The 13,786-nt window shown below is 47.5% G+C and overlaps 4 protein-coding genes across 5 annotated transcripts; 3 read left to right on the top strand and 1 right to left on the bottom strand.

Annotated features, from left to right (window-relative positions):
- Nucleotides 1-1,213: 1,213 nt before the first annotated feature.
- Nucleotides 1,214-6,781, top strand: LOC133916422 (protein TOC75, chloroplastic-like). Its single transcript, XM_062360084.1, has 7 exons — nt 1,214-2,623; nt 3,078-3,299; nt 3,435-3,542; nt 4,923-5,117; nt 5,220-5,468; nt 5,852-6,106; nt 6,298-6,781. Exons 1-7 carry the CDS (start codon nt 1,361-1,363, stop codon nt 6,535-6,537), a joined length of 2,532 nt encoding a protein of 843 aa, XP_062216068.1. The 5' UTR covers nt 1,214-1,360; the 3' UTR covers nt 6,538-6,781.
- A 193-nt stretch (nt 6,782-6,974) lies between these two features.
- On the top strand, nt 6,975-13,193 carry LOC133916423 (pentatricopeptide repeat-containing protein At5g59600-like). Its single transcript, XM_062360085.1, is given in 2 exon segments — nt 6,975-8,854; nt 13,056-13,193. A coding segment is annotated over 1 exon segment (1,446 nt). The 5' UTR covers nt 6,975-7,311; the 3' UTR covers nt 8,758-8,854; nt 13,056-13,193.
- LOC133916424 (uncharacterized) lies at nt 8,976-12,438 on the bottom strand. Of its 2 annotated transcripts, XM_062360087.1 has the most exons (6): nt 12,119-12,438; nt 11,860-12,005; nt 11,164-11,214; nt 10,075-10,296; nt 9,884-9,986; nt 8,976-9,800 (listed from the first exon to the last, which is right to left on the bottom strand). In XM_062360087.1, the coding sequence occupies exons 1-6, from the start codon at nt 12,202-12,204 to the stop codon at nt 9,254-9,256; spliced, it is 1,155 nt and encodes a 384-aa protein (XP_062216071.1). In that variant the 5' UTR covers nt 12,205-12,438; the 3' UTR covers nt 8,976-9,253. The 2 variants fall into 2 exon arrangements, with proteins under 2 accessions (XP_062216071.1, XP_062216070.1); XM_062360086.1 differs by having other exon boundaries at nt 11,860-12,438.
- LOC133914777 (uncharacterized) lies at nt 12,635-13,190 on the top strand. Its single transcript, XM_062357797.1, has 2 exons — nt 12,635-12,940; nt 13,056-13,190. Exons 1-2 carry the CDS (start codon nt 12,635-12,637, stop codon nt 13,188-13,190), a joined length of 441 nt encoding a protein of 146 aa, XP_062213781.1.
- Nucleotides 13,194-13,786: the final 593 nt, after the last annotated feature.

The following is a 13,786-nucleotide window of genomic DNA, read 5'->3' as shown; positions in this document are numbered from 1 at the left end:
TCCACACGATCGTTTGGAAGGCGTGAACGTCCTCAAAATGCAAGTTTTTTTTTTTGCGTGCCTAGCTCTTCAAAACCGACCGTGGACTTCCGACAGATTAGCGAGAAGAGTATGTCCTAGCTACTCATCACATCCTAGCGGACTGTCCATACAGTCGGCGAATCTAAACTGTGATGGCGCATTGGCTAGTCATAAGTCCAGGACTCTAAATAAAGCCATCCGCTCATCAGCCCATCATCCAAAGGGTTCGTTTATTTCGGTTTTATATTGTGGTTTTCAGTTTTTATAATTCAAAGTTATAATAAATAGATAGTCTTTTTTATAGCTTTTTACAATTTGTTTGTTGTATTATGAGAATTCAATAAGCTAGTTTTACTTAGCTTTTTACAAATAGTGAAAGTCTATTTTTTTAACTACTCATCAAAGTTTTTTAATTAATAATCTAAAAACTTTTTATAATCTAGCTTTTTACCATCCACAATCTACAAGCTACTTTTTAGAATCACTAGCTAAAACAAACATACTCCTAATCAGTTGGGAACTATAGAAACACAATGTACGGATTTTCAGCACAAAGAACTCTCTTGCCAAGATCAAAGAAGAGCTTCAAATATGGTTTATTACGGAGGCAAAATACTTAGTGCCTCTAGTCTTAAGAGATTTACCCTCAACAATTTTTTCATTCTCTTCTGGCTTTAACCTTTTTGTTATCTACTCTTTACTTTTTCATTAATATAATAGGTAGATCTCTTAATATCCGTTTCAATAAAAAAAAACTCTATCTCTAGAAGTAAATAATACAATATATAGCTGCATACATATAGTTAAGCGTTAGGTCAGGAGATTTTGCTAGTGTCTTCGTGTATATTAAAGTCATCTACAATGTAAATTTGATCTTTGCATAACATACTGAACATTTTTTGCAAGCCGTGGAATTAAAAAGAGGCAAGATTTGCGATTGTTCTAGTATTCAAGGCGCCAATTCATTTTATTTTTTTCTTTCTAAAAAGCAAAAAAGCAGTACTCAAAGGAGAAAAGAGAAGAAAAAGGGCAACAAATCTGAAGCGTCAAAACCCAAAACCCCTCGCATCTGATGGCGTTTAGCAAGCAGCAACACGCCAACACGGGGGAGCCACGCCGCCAGGCCAGGGCCAGCCCACGCACGCACAGCGCTAAACCCTCAACAACAATAACAAAAAAAAGGGTCGAAACAAGGAGTAAAAAGATAGGGGAGAGTGGAGACTAGAGAGACCCAAACCCTTACCCAGGCAGGCCGCAGGCGAGGAAACCCTTCTCCCTCCGCCTCCCTATCACAACTACTACCTCCCCAGCCCGAGGCATCATCACATCGGCGGCGGCAATGGCATTAACCTCCCAGGGTATCTCCTTCCGCCCCGTCGCGGGCGCTCCCGGCCGACGCCGTGAGCGGTCCTCCGTGTCAGCCCCTGTGTGCGGCCGGCAACCCTTATCCATCTCGTCCGCCAGGTACGAATCCGCCGCTCATCCACCGGGAGGCCGCAGCCGCGGGGGCTCCTCCTCCGCCATACGCGCCGCCGCTACGAGCGGCTCGCAGCCTGGCAGCTATCCCGTCCCCGCCGAGCCCAGAATTGAACCCCCCGCAATATTTACCCTCTTCTCCGAGGCCGCCAAGACCGGCGCCGCCTTCTTCATCGCCTCGTCTGGCGCGGTCTTCCTCCTCGGCTCGTTCGGGGGATTTGGGGGCGGCGCAGGGGGCCTCTTCGGCGGCGGCGGTGGAGGAGGCGGATGGGGCGCCGGAGGTGGGGGTGCCGGCGGCGGCGGGGGCTTCTGGTCTCGGTTCTTCTCCGCAGGCGCGGCGCGGGCGGATGACAAGTCGTCGGGGGATTGGGACGCCCACGGGCTCCCGGTCAACATGACGGTGCCACTGACGAAGCTGAGCGGGCTGAAGAGGTACAAACTGTCTGATCTCAAGTTCTTCGACCGCGCTGCCGGTGGCGGCGGTGCCTACACTGGGCCGGAGGATTCCTTCTTCGAAATGGTGACGCTGCAGCCTGGCGGCGTCTACACCAAGTCGCAGCTGCTGAAGGAGCTCGAGACGCTCGTCTCCTGTGGCATGTTTGAGCGGGTTGATCTCGAGGTGAAGCCCAAGCCGGATAACACCATTGGCCTCACCGTCTCCTTTGTGGAAAGTGTGTGGAGTGCAGCGAAACAATTCAAGTGCATCAATGTGGGGCTTATGTCGCAGTCGGGGCAGGTTGACTTCGACCAGGACATGACAGAGAGGGAGAAGATGGACTACCTCCGGAAGCAGGAACGTGATTACCAGCAACGTGTCCGAGGCGCCAAGCCGTGCATATTGCCAGAAAACGTGCGGGGAGAGGTGCTGGGAATGATGAAGAAGCAGGAGAAGGTGAGCGCTAGGATGCTGCAGAAGATCAGGGACCATGTCCAGAAGTGGTACCACAATGAGGGTTTCGTATGTGCCCAGGTGGTAAACTTTGGAAACCTTAACACCAGCGAGGTTGTGTGTGAGGTGGTTGAGGGCGACATCACCAAGGTGGAGTACCAGTTCCAGGATAAGCTGGGAAATATTGTTGAGGGGAATACCCAGCTTCCAATCATAGACAGAGAGCTGCCCCAACAGGTATACCAATTACCACTAATCACTAAATCTAAATCAAGATGGGAGGATAATTTTCTTTGCATGACTATGAAGTTCTTCAAAGAACATGTTGAAATGATTAGCTTATGGTGATGCTTGCAACATTCCATTTTGACTGATGTAACTCATTTACGACTTACGAGTCGTCTTTTAGGAAGATTTAAGTGGAGTAATAATTCAAATATCCTGTAGTAATCAAACATACTTACTGTCACTGTTAGTTATTAAGTGGGTTGGTGCTGGTATTAAAAAAGGAAGATGCTCTTGTGCTGACTATGACATTGTTGTTTAATTAGCTACAAAATACTTGGTTCTACAAATTTTGGTTATGTTTCGCCAATACTCACTGTTCTGACTTGACTGTTTTGCATAGAATTTTCTACTAGCGTTTTTGTGACTTCAGTATTTAACTTGTAACTTTATTAATCTTTTACAGCTTCGACCAGGCCATATCTTTAACATTGGAGCAGGGAAACAAGCTCTGAAGAATATAAATTCACTTGCTTTGTTTTCCAATATAGAAGTGAATCCACGCCCTGATGAGACAAAAGAAGGGGGTATAGTAGTTGAAATTAAGCTTAAGGAACTGGAACCAAAGTCAGCTGAAGTAAGTACGGAATGGAGTATCGTACCTGGGCGTGAAGGCCGACCAACTTTGGTAATGTACCTATTAATTTGTAATCATCTGTTCTTTCTAGAATCTGTATATATGATGGCTAGACAGCACTATGAATAAAGTATCTATTGCTGTAATCCTGTTGTGAATCTCATAGCTTATGGTATCTTCTCTTAGGCATCCATTCAACCTGGAGGAACTGTGTCATTTGAGCACCGGAACATCTATGGTCTGAACAGATCTATTGTTGGTTCTGTTACATCCAGCAACCTGCTAAACCCTCAGGTTAGTTGGTAATGAGTGTTCTTTTGGTAGCTTTGGTGTTTGATGCTTTTGGTTACTGTTGCTTCGATCAATTGGCAATCTACTCGTAAGAGGAATAATGCTGAACGATGATCCACTGTGTGAGTTTAGCGTGGCATTCCTGATCTTATATTGGTTTGCCTATTTCATTTTCACTACTGAATCAAAAGTGTACATTTGTAACTGTTGACAATTCATTTCTTAAAATCCCTAAATAATTTAGTCATGGCCATACTTTAGCCTCCTAAAACAATTATGTTTATTTAACACTCTTGTTATGCACAAAATTTTGATCTTGATTATTTTTGTCATTCTATTGAAGTATATTAAAATTCGTGGGCATTTATTACCATTCTACTACAAACAAAAAGTAGCACACGGTGCATTTCTTAGAGAAAATGCAGGCATGTGATATGTAAAGAAGGCCTACTCACTTGCTACTTTGCTAGCATTATTAAAATATTGACGTGTTCCATTGTTGGTGATATATTCTTTGTGTATTTAAGATTGGTTAACATTGGTCTAAAACATAGTCACCAGAAATCCGGGTCGAGGAACGGGGTCGCGGGAGACAAGTCGACACTTGAGAAAAGTAGGGAATGAAGGGGGTATACCTCCTTGGCACGATAATTCGCGGCTTGGTACGCGGTCCTAGGGAATCTAGGTCGATTACCCCGGGATGAACCGAGGGTCGGTGACCAACGAATCGAGGGTCGGTGACCGTGAGGAGGGAGTTAGGGGGAAAGAGAGGAGAAAAGATTGGGGCAGCCCATTCCTAAGTATAAAATGGCCCATGTAAGGCTTTGAACCACAACGGCCCAAATAGACATTCAATTTATTGATAACCCTATCCTGATAGCCTCATGATCGAATCTCTTCTCTCTTCCGTTCGACTCACTCGTTCGATGCCACCGCCATCGTTTCCTTCGAATGGCGCTAGGAAACTCTTCCGCCACAGTCCCTTTTACTGCTCCATCGTAGCAGCCGTCCCTTCTACTACTCCGTCGGAGCAGCCTTCCTCTCTGCCGCCGCAGCCCCTTTCCATTTCTCTACCCCCTGCCCAGCGCTGCCTCACCTTTGGCCGAGGGCTGTTGAGGATCGCTGTGGCAGGAATCCGCCTAGACGCCTAGATGCGACCTAGCCTGAAACGGGACATCGACCCTTTTGACCCCAACCCTCGATTTGGGATGACGTCCTGGGGTTGTGGAATACTCCACCGACCCCGACTTCCGTGACTACGGTCTAACATTCCTTTTTTTAGGTGTTTATTTACTTTTTTTTTTCTGGCAGAGATGCCACTTATGATTTTTGGCATATCTTATTGTGCACTTATCCATATGTGTTTTCTTTTGGGATCTTTAGGATGATCTTTCATTTAAGCTTGAGTATGTCCATCCTTATTTGGATGGTGTGGATGACCGTAGTAAAAACCGCACCTTCAAAACTAGCTGCTTCAACACCAGGAAATTGAGTCCTGTCTTTGTTGCTGGTCCCAACATGGATGAAGCTCCACCAGTCTGGATTGATAGAGTTGGATTTAAAGCCAACATAACAGAGGTTTGCACAAAATGATATTCCCTTCTGCATTTTCAATTTTCATGAATAGTATTGTTCAGGAAATATCTGTAACATGATGAAAATATGTTTTTGGATTATCAGAGCTTTACACGGCAGAGCAAATTCACGTATGGCCTCGTGCTGGAAGAGATTACAACGCGTGATGAAACTAATAGTATCTGTACACATGGTTCTAGAGCAATGCCTAGTGGTGGCTTGAGCATGGATGGACCTCCTACAACCCTCAGTGGTACCGGAGTTGATCGAATGGCATTCCTACAGGCTAATATAACTCGAGACAATACAGAGTTTGTAAATGGTGCAATTATTGGAGACAGATATATTTTCCAGGTAAGCTATCTGTGTCCTTGTGGTTCCAAGGAGACACAGTAAAGTAATATTTAAGCATTTCCGGGTGGCTTTGAAAAAGACTCAATGCTACACTTTATTTTGTAGGGCCAAGGCAAACTCTCTTTATGATTGATCGTTTGATTAAGTGTTGTTTTCAGTTCAAGTTTTCACACAAGCATAAAAAGGAAGGTTTAGATGCGATTTAGTGAATGCTTGCAATTATATGTTTTATGTTAGTTAGTTTATCGGGATAATTGTTTTTATTTGAGGTAATCTTTTGCTCAATGTTCTAATTGTTTGTGAACCTCTTTTTTGAACTTTGTGCTAGTTCTTGTTTGACGGCACTATGCATCCTCTGAAGAAAATTTCCTTGTTGTTTGCAGTTGGACCAAGGTCTTGGCATCGGAAGCAAAAACCCATTCTTCAACCGTCATCAGCTCACCATGACAAAGTTCGTCAATTTAAATAAGCAAGAGGAAGGTGCGGGCAAGCCACTACCAGCTGTTTTGGTTCTTCATGGTCATTATGCAGGTTGTGTAGGAGATTTGCCAAGCTATGATGCATTTGCACTTGGAGGGCCTTACTCCGTTAGGGGCTTTAGCAACGGTGAACTGGGTGCTTCCAGGAATATTCTTGAGGTATGTGTTGCTAGGTGCTTCTAGGAATTTTGTCTGATGCATCATTTTCACCACCAATCATATTATCAGCTTTCATTCTGGTTTATTTCATTGAAAAAGTATGTATAATTGACATCGTGGCATCACGCAATGTGGTGTAACATATGGTGTTTGTTGGTAACTGATGTTTATATGTATGTTAATCTTTGCAGCTTGCTACTGAGTTGCGCATCCCTGTGGGGAACACACATGTGTATGGATTTGTTGAACATGGCACTGACCTTGGGAGTTCTAAGGATGTGAAAGGGAACCCTACAGAGTTTTTCAGACGTGTTGGTCATGGATCTTCGTATGGTGTTGGCGTCAAGCTTGGCTTGGTAAGGGGAGAGTACATTGTAGATCACAATGCTGGTACAGGGACCATCTTCTTCAGATTTGGTGAGAGATTCTGAGTGAAATCATTCCCGCCGTTGGGGTAGTCACAGATCTTCGAGGCATGCTGTGATAGGATTCAACTGGCATTTGAGTTCTGATGAAATAATGGAGCTTTGTTATTTCCTGAGGAAGAGTGAAGTTAGTGTCAGGATGAGCCTTATTTTATGTAGGATGTAAGGTTTGTCTTCCAGAGGTTGGAGCTCATAAAATAGATGAATGCTCAGAAATATTTACCTTGAATTCCGTTAATTGTGTTGACAACGCCGCTGTTAAATTGTCAACTTTTCACCATGAGCAGTTGGTTAGCTCAACTGCCCATACAGTTTTGTTCCATTCCGGATTATGCGTTGTCGGATCTACCCGAACTATAAATTCCTTGGCTCAGAGTGTCGGACATTTATCTTCGGCTTCTTTTATGCTTTTGAAGCAAGGAATGGATCCTTTAAATTGCACTGCTGTCTGCTGACTTCAAATTCGAAGCAGGAGTTGACAATGCTTGTCTTAATAGTTTTACTTTCACAAGTCTGGGTAGGAGAATTTAGAAATCTGGAAGACTACTTTTTACTTGTTGGATTGGATAGATTTAATCGCGGCAATGGATCTCTACTAGAATCTGTCATTACCTTCTTTTTCGAAACGTTGCTCGCTGTTGATAACCAGAATCTAACAAGTAGCATTAGCGAGAAATCATTCGATCGGACCCAAGCTTGTATGCAAGCGTGGGTTATGGATCGAGTAGTCTTACGTCCGAGTCCAATGGATCCTTAGCTGCCTTCCCTGCAAGCTCATGGATGGCCCGATGTAGCAGCTCGCCAGCTCGTGTCATGTGAGCAAGCGCAACACCAACCAGCTCATCGATGAAGCAGCTGACAAGCGCTTCCCGGCAAGGTCGCCACGGCCGCGCCCTCCACCTCTTCTTCACCCACCTCCGCCTCCAACCCAGCGACCGCGGCAAGGTGGACATCCACCCCGCGGCAGTCCCCACGGCCCTCCGCGCCTGCGCGCGCCTCGGCGACGCCACCTCCGGCCGCCTCATCCACGCGCTCGTCCTCACTCGGCCGTCGCTCGCCTCCGACGCCGTCACCGCCACTGCGCTCCTCGACATGTATGCCAAGTGCGACCTCGTCGCCAGCGCCCGCCGGGTGTTCGACGAAATGCGTCTAAGGGACGACCTCGTCGCCTGGAACGCGCTGCTCGCGGGCTACGCGCGCCACGGCCTCCCGGAGCGCGCGCTGGCGCTGGCCGTCAAGATGCGGGGCCAAGGCCTGCGCCCCGACCTGGTCACCTGGAACGCCGTCGTCTCGGGTTTCGCGCTGGCCGGCGACGACCAGATGACCGGGGACTTGGTCCGCACCATGCAAGAGGACGGGTTCCAGCCGGACGTGGTCACCTGGACATCGCTTGTTTCCGGGTCAGTGCTGAACTTTCAGTACGACAGGGCACGCACGTTGTTCCGGAGAATGGTGGCCGCCGGCACCCGCGTCCTGCCAAGCTCGGTCACGATCGCTAGCATCCTGCCTGCGTTCGCCAATGTCGCCGACATGAAGCGTGGCAAGGAAGTCCATGCCTACGCCATCCTGACCGGAGTCGAGCAGGACCTCACAGTGAGCAGTGCTCTGGTCGACATGTACGCGAAGTGCGGGCTTGTGCTCGAGGCGCGCCGGCTGTTCGACAAGATGGCCGACAGAACCACGGTGACATGGAACTCCATGATCTTCGGGCTGGCGAATTCTGGTCACTGCCAAGAAGCCGTCGGTCGCTACGACAGGATGCTTTCCGACGGAGCAACGCCAGATCACCTGACGTTCACCGCCGTTCTGATGGCTTGCAGCTATGGCGGCATGGTCGAGCTCGGGAAGGGCCTGTACCGCGCCATGCAGGAAGAGCACGGCATCCAGCCGAGGCTGGAGCACTACGCCTGCATGGTCCATTTGCTTGGTCGAGCCGGGAGGCTCACCGAGGCGTATGATTTCATCAGAGCGATGCCCCTGGAGCCCGACTGCTTCGTCTGGGGGGCGTTGCTGGGAGCCTGCCGGAGCCATGGCAACGTCGAGCTTGCAGAGCTGGCGGCGTCGCGGTTGCTGACCATCGAGCCGGCTAATGCGGCGAGCTGCCTGCTGTTCTCAGGCGCGCTGGCGAGCGCAAGCAGGCATGATGATGTTCGCAAGATCAAGAAGCTGGTGAAGAGACGGCGGATGAAGAAGCTCGATGGTTGCAGCTGGTTAGAGGCTCCTTAGCCAAGGGCATTATCAGCAATACACCATCAGAGGCGAACAGAATTAATGGATCATGTATAGCACAGAATAGCAGGACCAAATGCGCCAGCGAGCTCAGGTTAGCTGATCTAACACCTCAAATGTGGTCCAACGTTGCATATTTACGCTGCTACCTCCCTCCTACATATACATGTACTGGATGCTACCATGAAACAAGAACTTTTGTGCACATACTTGGATTAGTAGATGAAAATTTTGGGTATTAGCATTCACACTATTTACTACCAGCGTTTATACACAATACATTTATAACCACACACAGTCACATACTACTACATCGAGTAACAGACGGCAGACTACACACAGCCACAAACGGCAACATAGTATTTACCTCTTGTGAAACTTAATTCTATTTACTTATTATAGCAGTAAATTAGACACTCGATGGAACCAGCCTGCAACCTATACATCGGACACAGCATCCTCCCTTTTCATGTAGTACCACAGTCCAGAATGGTCAATTACCCTGGGAGTTCGATCCACCGCCTGGTGCTGGACCTAAAAGCAGAATCATTCCTCCCATAGTTCCATCTCCTGGATCTGATCTCTCATTAGGAGGTGCCCTCCTAGCAGAAGCTTGGCGCATTGGCTCGAAGAATCTACCAGCCACATCGGGAGGTTGTTCGAAAGATTCCTCCCCAGGCAGAACAAGGAGCCCTTCGTCGCGAAGTATGGATGGTTCATGGTAGCATGCAATCCACAATGAATCAACGAGTTGTCTCTCTTCTCGTGCAGCATCCAGGTCTTCAGGAGTCATCGTCCTTATGCTTTCGATACGTCCCCGGAGAAGCCATCGCAACCTGTCATGGTCTGCTAGTAGACTCCTATTTCTCAGTGTCGTGTCCCTTGCAAGCTCAAGCAAGCCCCCTAATGCTGCCTCTCGAACACCTGAGTCATCGCTGGATGCCAAACGCATCATAAGATGTGGGAAACCTAGCTGTGCAAAAACTGAGCAATCTGAATGGCTTTCACTGAGCAGATAATGAGTCAGACTCAATGCTTTCCTGGCAAAAAGAACAACTATCTCAGTCAAAAACACATTAGCAAGGCATTTGCTAAAAATCATCCCTCAGATCAATCATGTTACCTCTGAAACCTTGCACTCTCTGAATTCAATGCATCTCGTAGCCCTGCATATCCGTTAGCTAAACGAAATGCAGCAACTCCTGGTTTGTTGTTCCGTATCAAGGCTGAACATCAAATGAGGACATCATCAAACACGACAATTTAAGATGCATAATATTTTCACCATCTAACAGAAGTGGATAAAATACTTACAAGATAGTGCACCAAGAGCTTTTATGCGGGCGGTAAGGTCAGGATCTGATATAAAATTGGATAAGAGGGGTTCAAAACCACAAGCTTCCATGACCAACTGCTGACTAGTCGGATTGTTCTGAACAACTGTTGTTACCACATCAGCTGCTTTGGCTCGGATACGAGCATTAGAATTTCTGAGGTACTTGATAACCGGAACCAACCCACCAACAGAATGCAAATCTAGTGCAGAACAGAGAGAAAGAAAAATAAGTCAATCAATAACAAATTGTTTGCATAATAGAAAAAATCACAGATCCGTGTAAAGAGGTCATGACTGTCACATGTCCCTATTTCCAGATTGTAAGCGGTTATTGCCTTATTGGAAATATCTAGTTCATCATCCAGCCAATGATTTTTATTCTAACAGATCAGCTCCCCTTGGAAAGTTGTATAGTAACATAGTGAAAGGGGAAGCTGAGAGTTCACCTGAATAGCAATGTTTTATTGCCCAAAACAACTATAGTTGCCTTCATCCATTTGTTTAGCCACCTCAACAGAAACTACTAACGCCATTGAATCATCCAATGGTGTGAATGTGTTCAGTTTGACACCAGTAATGCATGCCTCCACGTGCTACCATTGTCTCCTACAGATGGAATTATAGATTTAACTTAAAAGCAAATAAATTTGAGTTCATGTATGTAGAAGTGCAACAGTCATAAACCTTAATCCATGCAGCAATTACCAACTCACGATAGTGGAGTTCTAATGGACATACACACATTACACATATCAGCTACTTCTGATAATTTTTGGGTCATATGAAAGGTGGAACATTGCGCAAAGGTCCCCCAATGAGCCATCCACATCAAGGACCCTCAAAGATCCCAGGGAGGTACCATGTTATGCATCTCTGGTGGAGGTCGGTAGTATTATGCAATGATGCACCATAGTTGGAGCCACGTTTAGGTTAGGTTGGGCTATGCAAAACATTATGACCATAAACCAGAAGTTAATAGCAAACAGACAAGAAACATGTGGTTTTGCAAAGCTTACTCTAAAAAATGACAAGAAATGGAAAAAAATTAAACATGCCCTGAAACATACCATTTGCCATGTCGATAGACTCAACATGTACCTGCAGCTCACTCAGCAAACCTGCGGTGTTAAAAAGCACATTGATTAGCATCCATCGGGTAAAAAAGAAGGCACGCGACATGCTATCAGGTGCTAAATCAGTAATGCTACTAAAACATGCCTATAAACCTTGGATAGATGTCAGTTCTTCAAATAACCGACTTATTTCAATTAACAAATTACAAGAACAACGGAGAGGCGCATAGAAATATATCTGTACTGACTAAGAAAGACCTGGTGTAAATTGGAAACCGCTATGGAACTGCTATCAGACCACAGAATATTAAAAGCGCTGAGAACAACGGAAAGGCACATAGGAATATTTACGCTCCCTAAATGAAGTTTGTCAACTCCTTACGGTCAGCTCCAATTTAGGACTTGGCTATTCCTTACGGTAAGCTTCCTAAATGTTCATAACTGGGAATCATCCCTATTACCCTAAACTGTAAGTGAGTAAGCTCCCTAAAGGAAACATTCGCCTGCCCGATTCCACATCCATAACCCTTAATTCACCATCAGAATTGAAATTCGACCGCTGAAAACACCTCTAATCGTAAAAACGGATCACTAGCATACGTGCTCGGCGAATTCCATCAGAAGACATAAGCCAAGCAGCCATGGGAAATGCAGCCCGCACGGCTGCAATTGGCAACTGACGACCCTCACCTTCGATGTCGCCGTGGGTGATGCCCTGCGCCTCCAGGACGGCGGGCGGCGTGCTCATGAGCAGCGCGATCTCCCTCATGCGGCTCACCACGTCCACCATCATGTGCCGCTCCACCGCCTCCGCCAGCCACCTCCGCTCATCGTCGCTGCGCGCCGCACCACCACCAGAAATGGCGGAAACCACACTCGCTTCAGCCACAGCCCCAAGAAACAACACAGACACCAGCTTCCCCCCGGCAACCGAGCCAACCTCCCTTACCTGGTGGCGCGAGAAGGCCCCGCCCCGTCGATGTAGGAGAGGCTCCATTTGAGCAGCCCCGCCCAGCTCAGCCGATCCCCAGCCATTCCGACCTCCTCTCCTCCCTCTCTCCTTTCGGATCCCACCCCACGGCGTTGCCGGCGAGACCAAACCACCGCGTGGCCGGTGCGGTTGTCCTGTGCTCCTCAAAGCCGGTGATGCGTGCGAGCGGTTGTTCTCCTCGTGTGCGTTTGTTCGCGGCGAGCCGAGATATTTCGGTTCCGGATAGACGACTCGAGCCAAAGCCAAATCACTCGCCAAATGCCGAATGCGGTCACGTCACGACGGAGGTGGTAGGTAGGTTGGGGATAAGGACGGATCTCTCTCGAATTTACTCGACAGTTCACGGCGGCTCCATGGCCGTGGGCCGGACAGGCCCACGTCGCGCTGCGCCAGGTCGGCCCAGCCTTTTCTCTCTCTTTCGGCCGTCCGTTTCGACCGTTCATTCGCGCTTCCGCGGCCGCGAGGGACGGGATAATGGCGGCAGCGACAGCAAGCTCGCTCTCCCTCCTCCCCTTCGCGCCGCGGAGTCCTCTCCTGCTGACGCTCGCTGCTCGCCACGGGGGTAGGAATGTGGGAGGAGCCACGGGACCCTTGCGGCTCGCGAGGTTGCGGCTGCGCCGCGGCCGTGCAGCCGCCGCCGTCGCCGGCGAAGGGGAGTTGCCCGTGGAGGAGGCGGAGGCTGCTCTGAGGGTGGCGGCTGATGACGACAGCATCACCGCCACAGTGGTGTCCGTGCTGCTCACGCTCGCGTTCGTCGGCCTCTCCCTCCTCACCATCGGGGTGCGTGCGTTGTGCGTAGGCCTCCATGAGTGGCGAATCAGCGAAATTGTGTTGCGAGGCGGTGTGGTTGTGGATGTTCGGTGCTGATCTTGCCCTCTCTGTTTTTGCAATGCAGGTGATCTACTTGTTAGTGCAGGACTTCCTGCAGAAGAGGGAGAGAGAGAAGTTTGAGGAGGAGGAGGCTGAGAGGCAGAAAGAGGAGGCGAGGAAGAAGAGGGCCAAGGCGAGGAAGAAGAGAAGAAATTATTGATTTCTGCTTCATCTGCTGGCCCAATGTAAGCATTTCTTCTCTTTTGCACCTTAGCTTCTTGAAATAGCAATAACATTGTATGCAACATTACATGGTTAGAATCACATGACCTTTTGCTTTGTTTCCTACTTTAGGTTAGATGAGATGTATGTGATTCAATTCAAAGGGACATGCTAAACTAAGTTATCCTACAACTAATTTGTTTTAGGAATGTTCCATTAGTAAAAGTGGAATGTTTGCAAATCAAATGTTTATCCACCTCAACAGAAATGTCTAGCTGTACATCCTACATGAACACTTTTTTTTACCTTTCTCTTTTCTTTCTTTGTGCCTTTTGCTATACAGGAGGAGAGAGAAAGAAAAGTTTTCAAATTTTTGGCCTTGCACGGTCACGGTGTTGAGTCAAGAATTTTTACAGAACTTTCAGTGTTTCATGAATACTCATTGTCTTTGTTAGTGACCGTTTGTACGTGTGCTCATGCATCCTAATCTTTTGCTCACGCACCTTGTTTATAGGTTGACTCGGTACTAGTTAGTTATAGCTGAGAGACTCATGTACATGTATTTATACAACACCTATGATCAATACAAGCCGT

Source organism: Phragmites australis, chromosome 4 (assembly GCF_958298935.1).
Source record: "Phragmites australis chromosome 4, lpPhrAust1.1, whole genome shotgun sequence".
NCBI lineage: Eukaryota > Viridiplantae > Streptophyta > Magnoliopsida > Poales > Poaceae > Phragmites > Phragmites australis.
This window is presented reverse-complemented; position numbering and strand designations above follow the sequence as displayed.

Excerpts from the sequence above, each read along its gene's own strand:
- LOC133916422 (XM_062360084.1), top strand. The coding sequence starts at position 1,361 with ATGGCATTAACCTCCCAGGGTATCTCCTTCCGCCCCGTCGCGGGCGCT. Across the intron at positions 3,543-4,922 it reads GCAACCTGCTAAACCCTCAG|GATGATCTTTCATTTAAGCT; the intron begins GTTAGTTGGTAA and ends TGGGATCTTTAG. Across the intron at positions 6,107-6,297 it reads CTTCCAGGAATATTCTTGAG|CTTGCTACTGAGTTGCGCAT; the intron begins GTATGTGTTGCT and ends TAATCTTTGCAG.
- LOC133916424 (XM_062360086.1), bottom strand. The coding sequence starts at position 12,166 with ATGGAGCCTCTCCTACATCGACGGGGCGGGGCCTTCTCGCGCCACCAG. Across the intron at positions 10,297-11,163 it reads GTCTATCGACATGGCAAATG|ATTTGCATTCTGTTGGTGGG; the intron begins GTATGTTTCAGG and ends GTTCTGCACTAG. Across the intron at positions 9,801-9,883 it reads GAGAGTGCAAGGTTTCAGAG|GAAAGCATTGAGTCTGACTC; the intron begins GTAACATGATTG and ends TCTTTTTGCCAG.
- LOC133914777 (XM_062357797.1), top strand. The coding sequence starts at position 12,635 with ATGGCGGCAGCGACAGCAAGCTCGCTCTCCCTCCTCCCCTTCGCGCCG. Across the intron at positions 12,941-13,055 it reads TCTCCCTCCTCACCATCGGG|GTGATCTACTTGTTAGTGCA; the intron begins GTGCGTGCGTTG and ends TTTGCAATGCAG.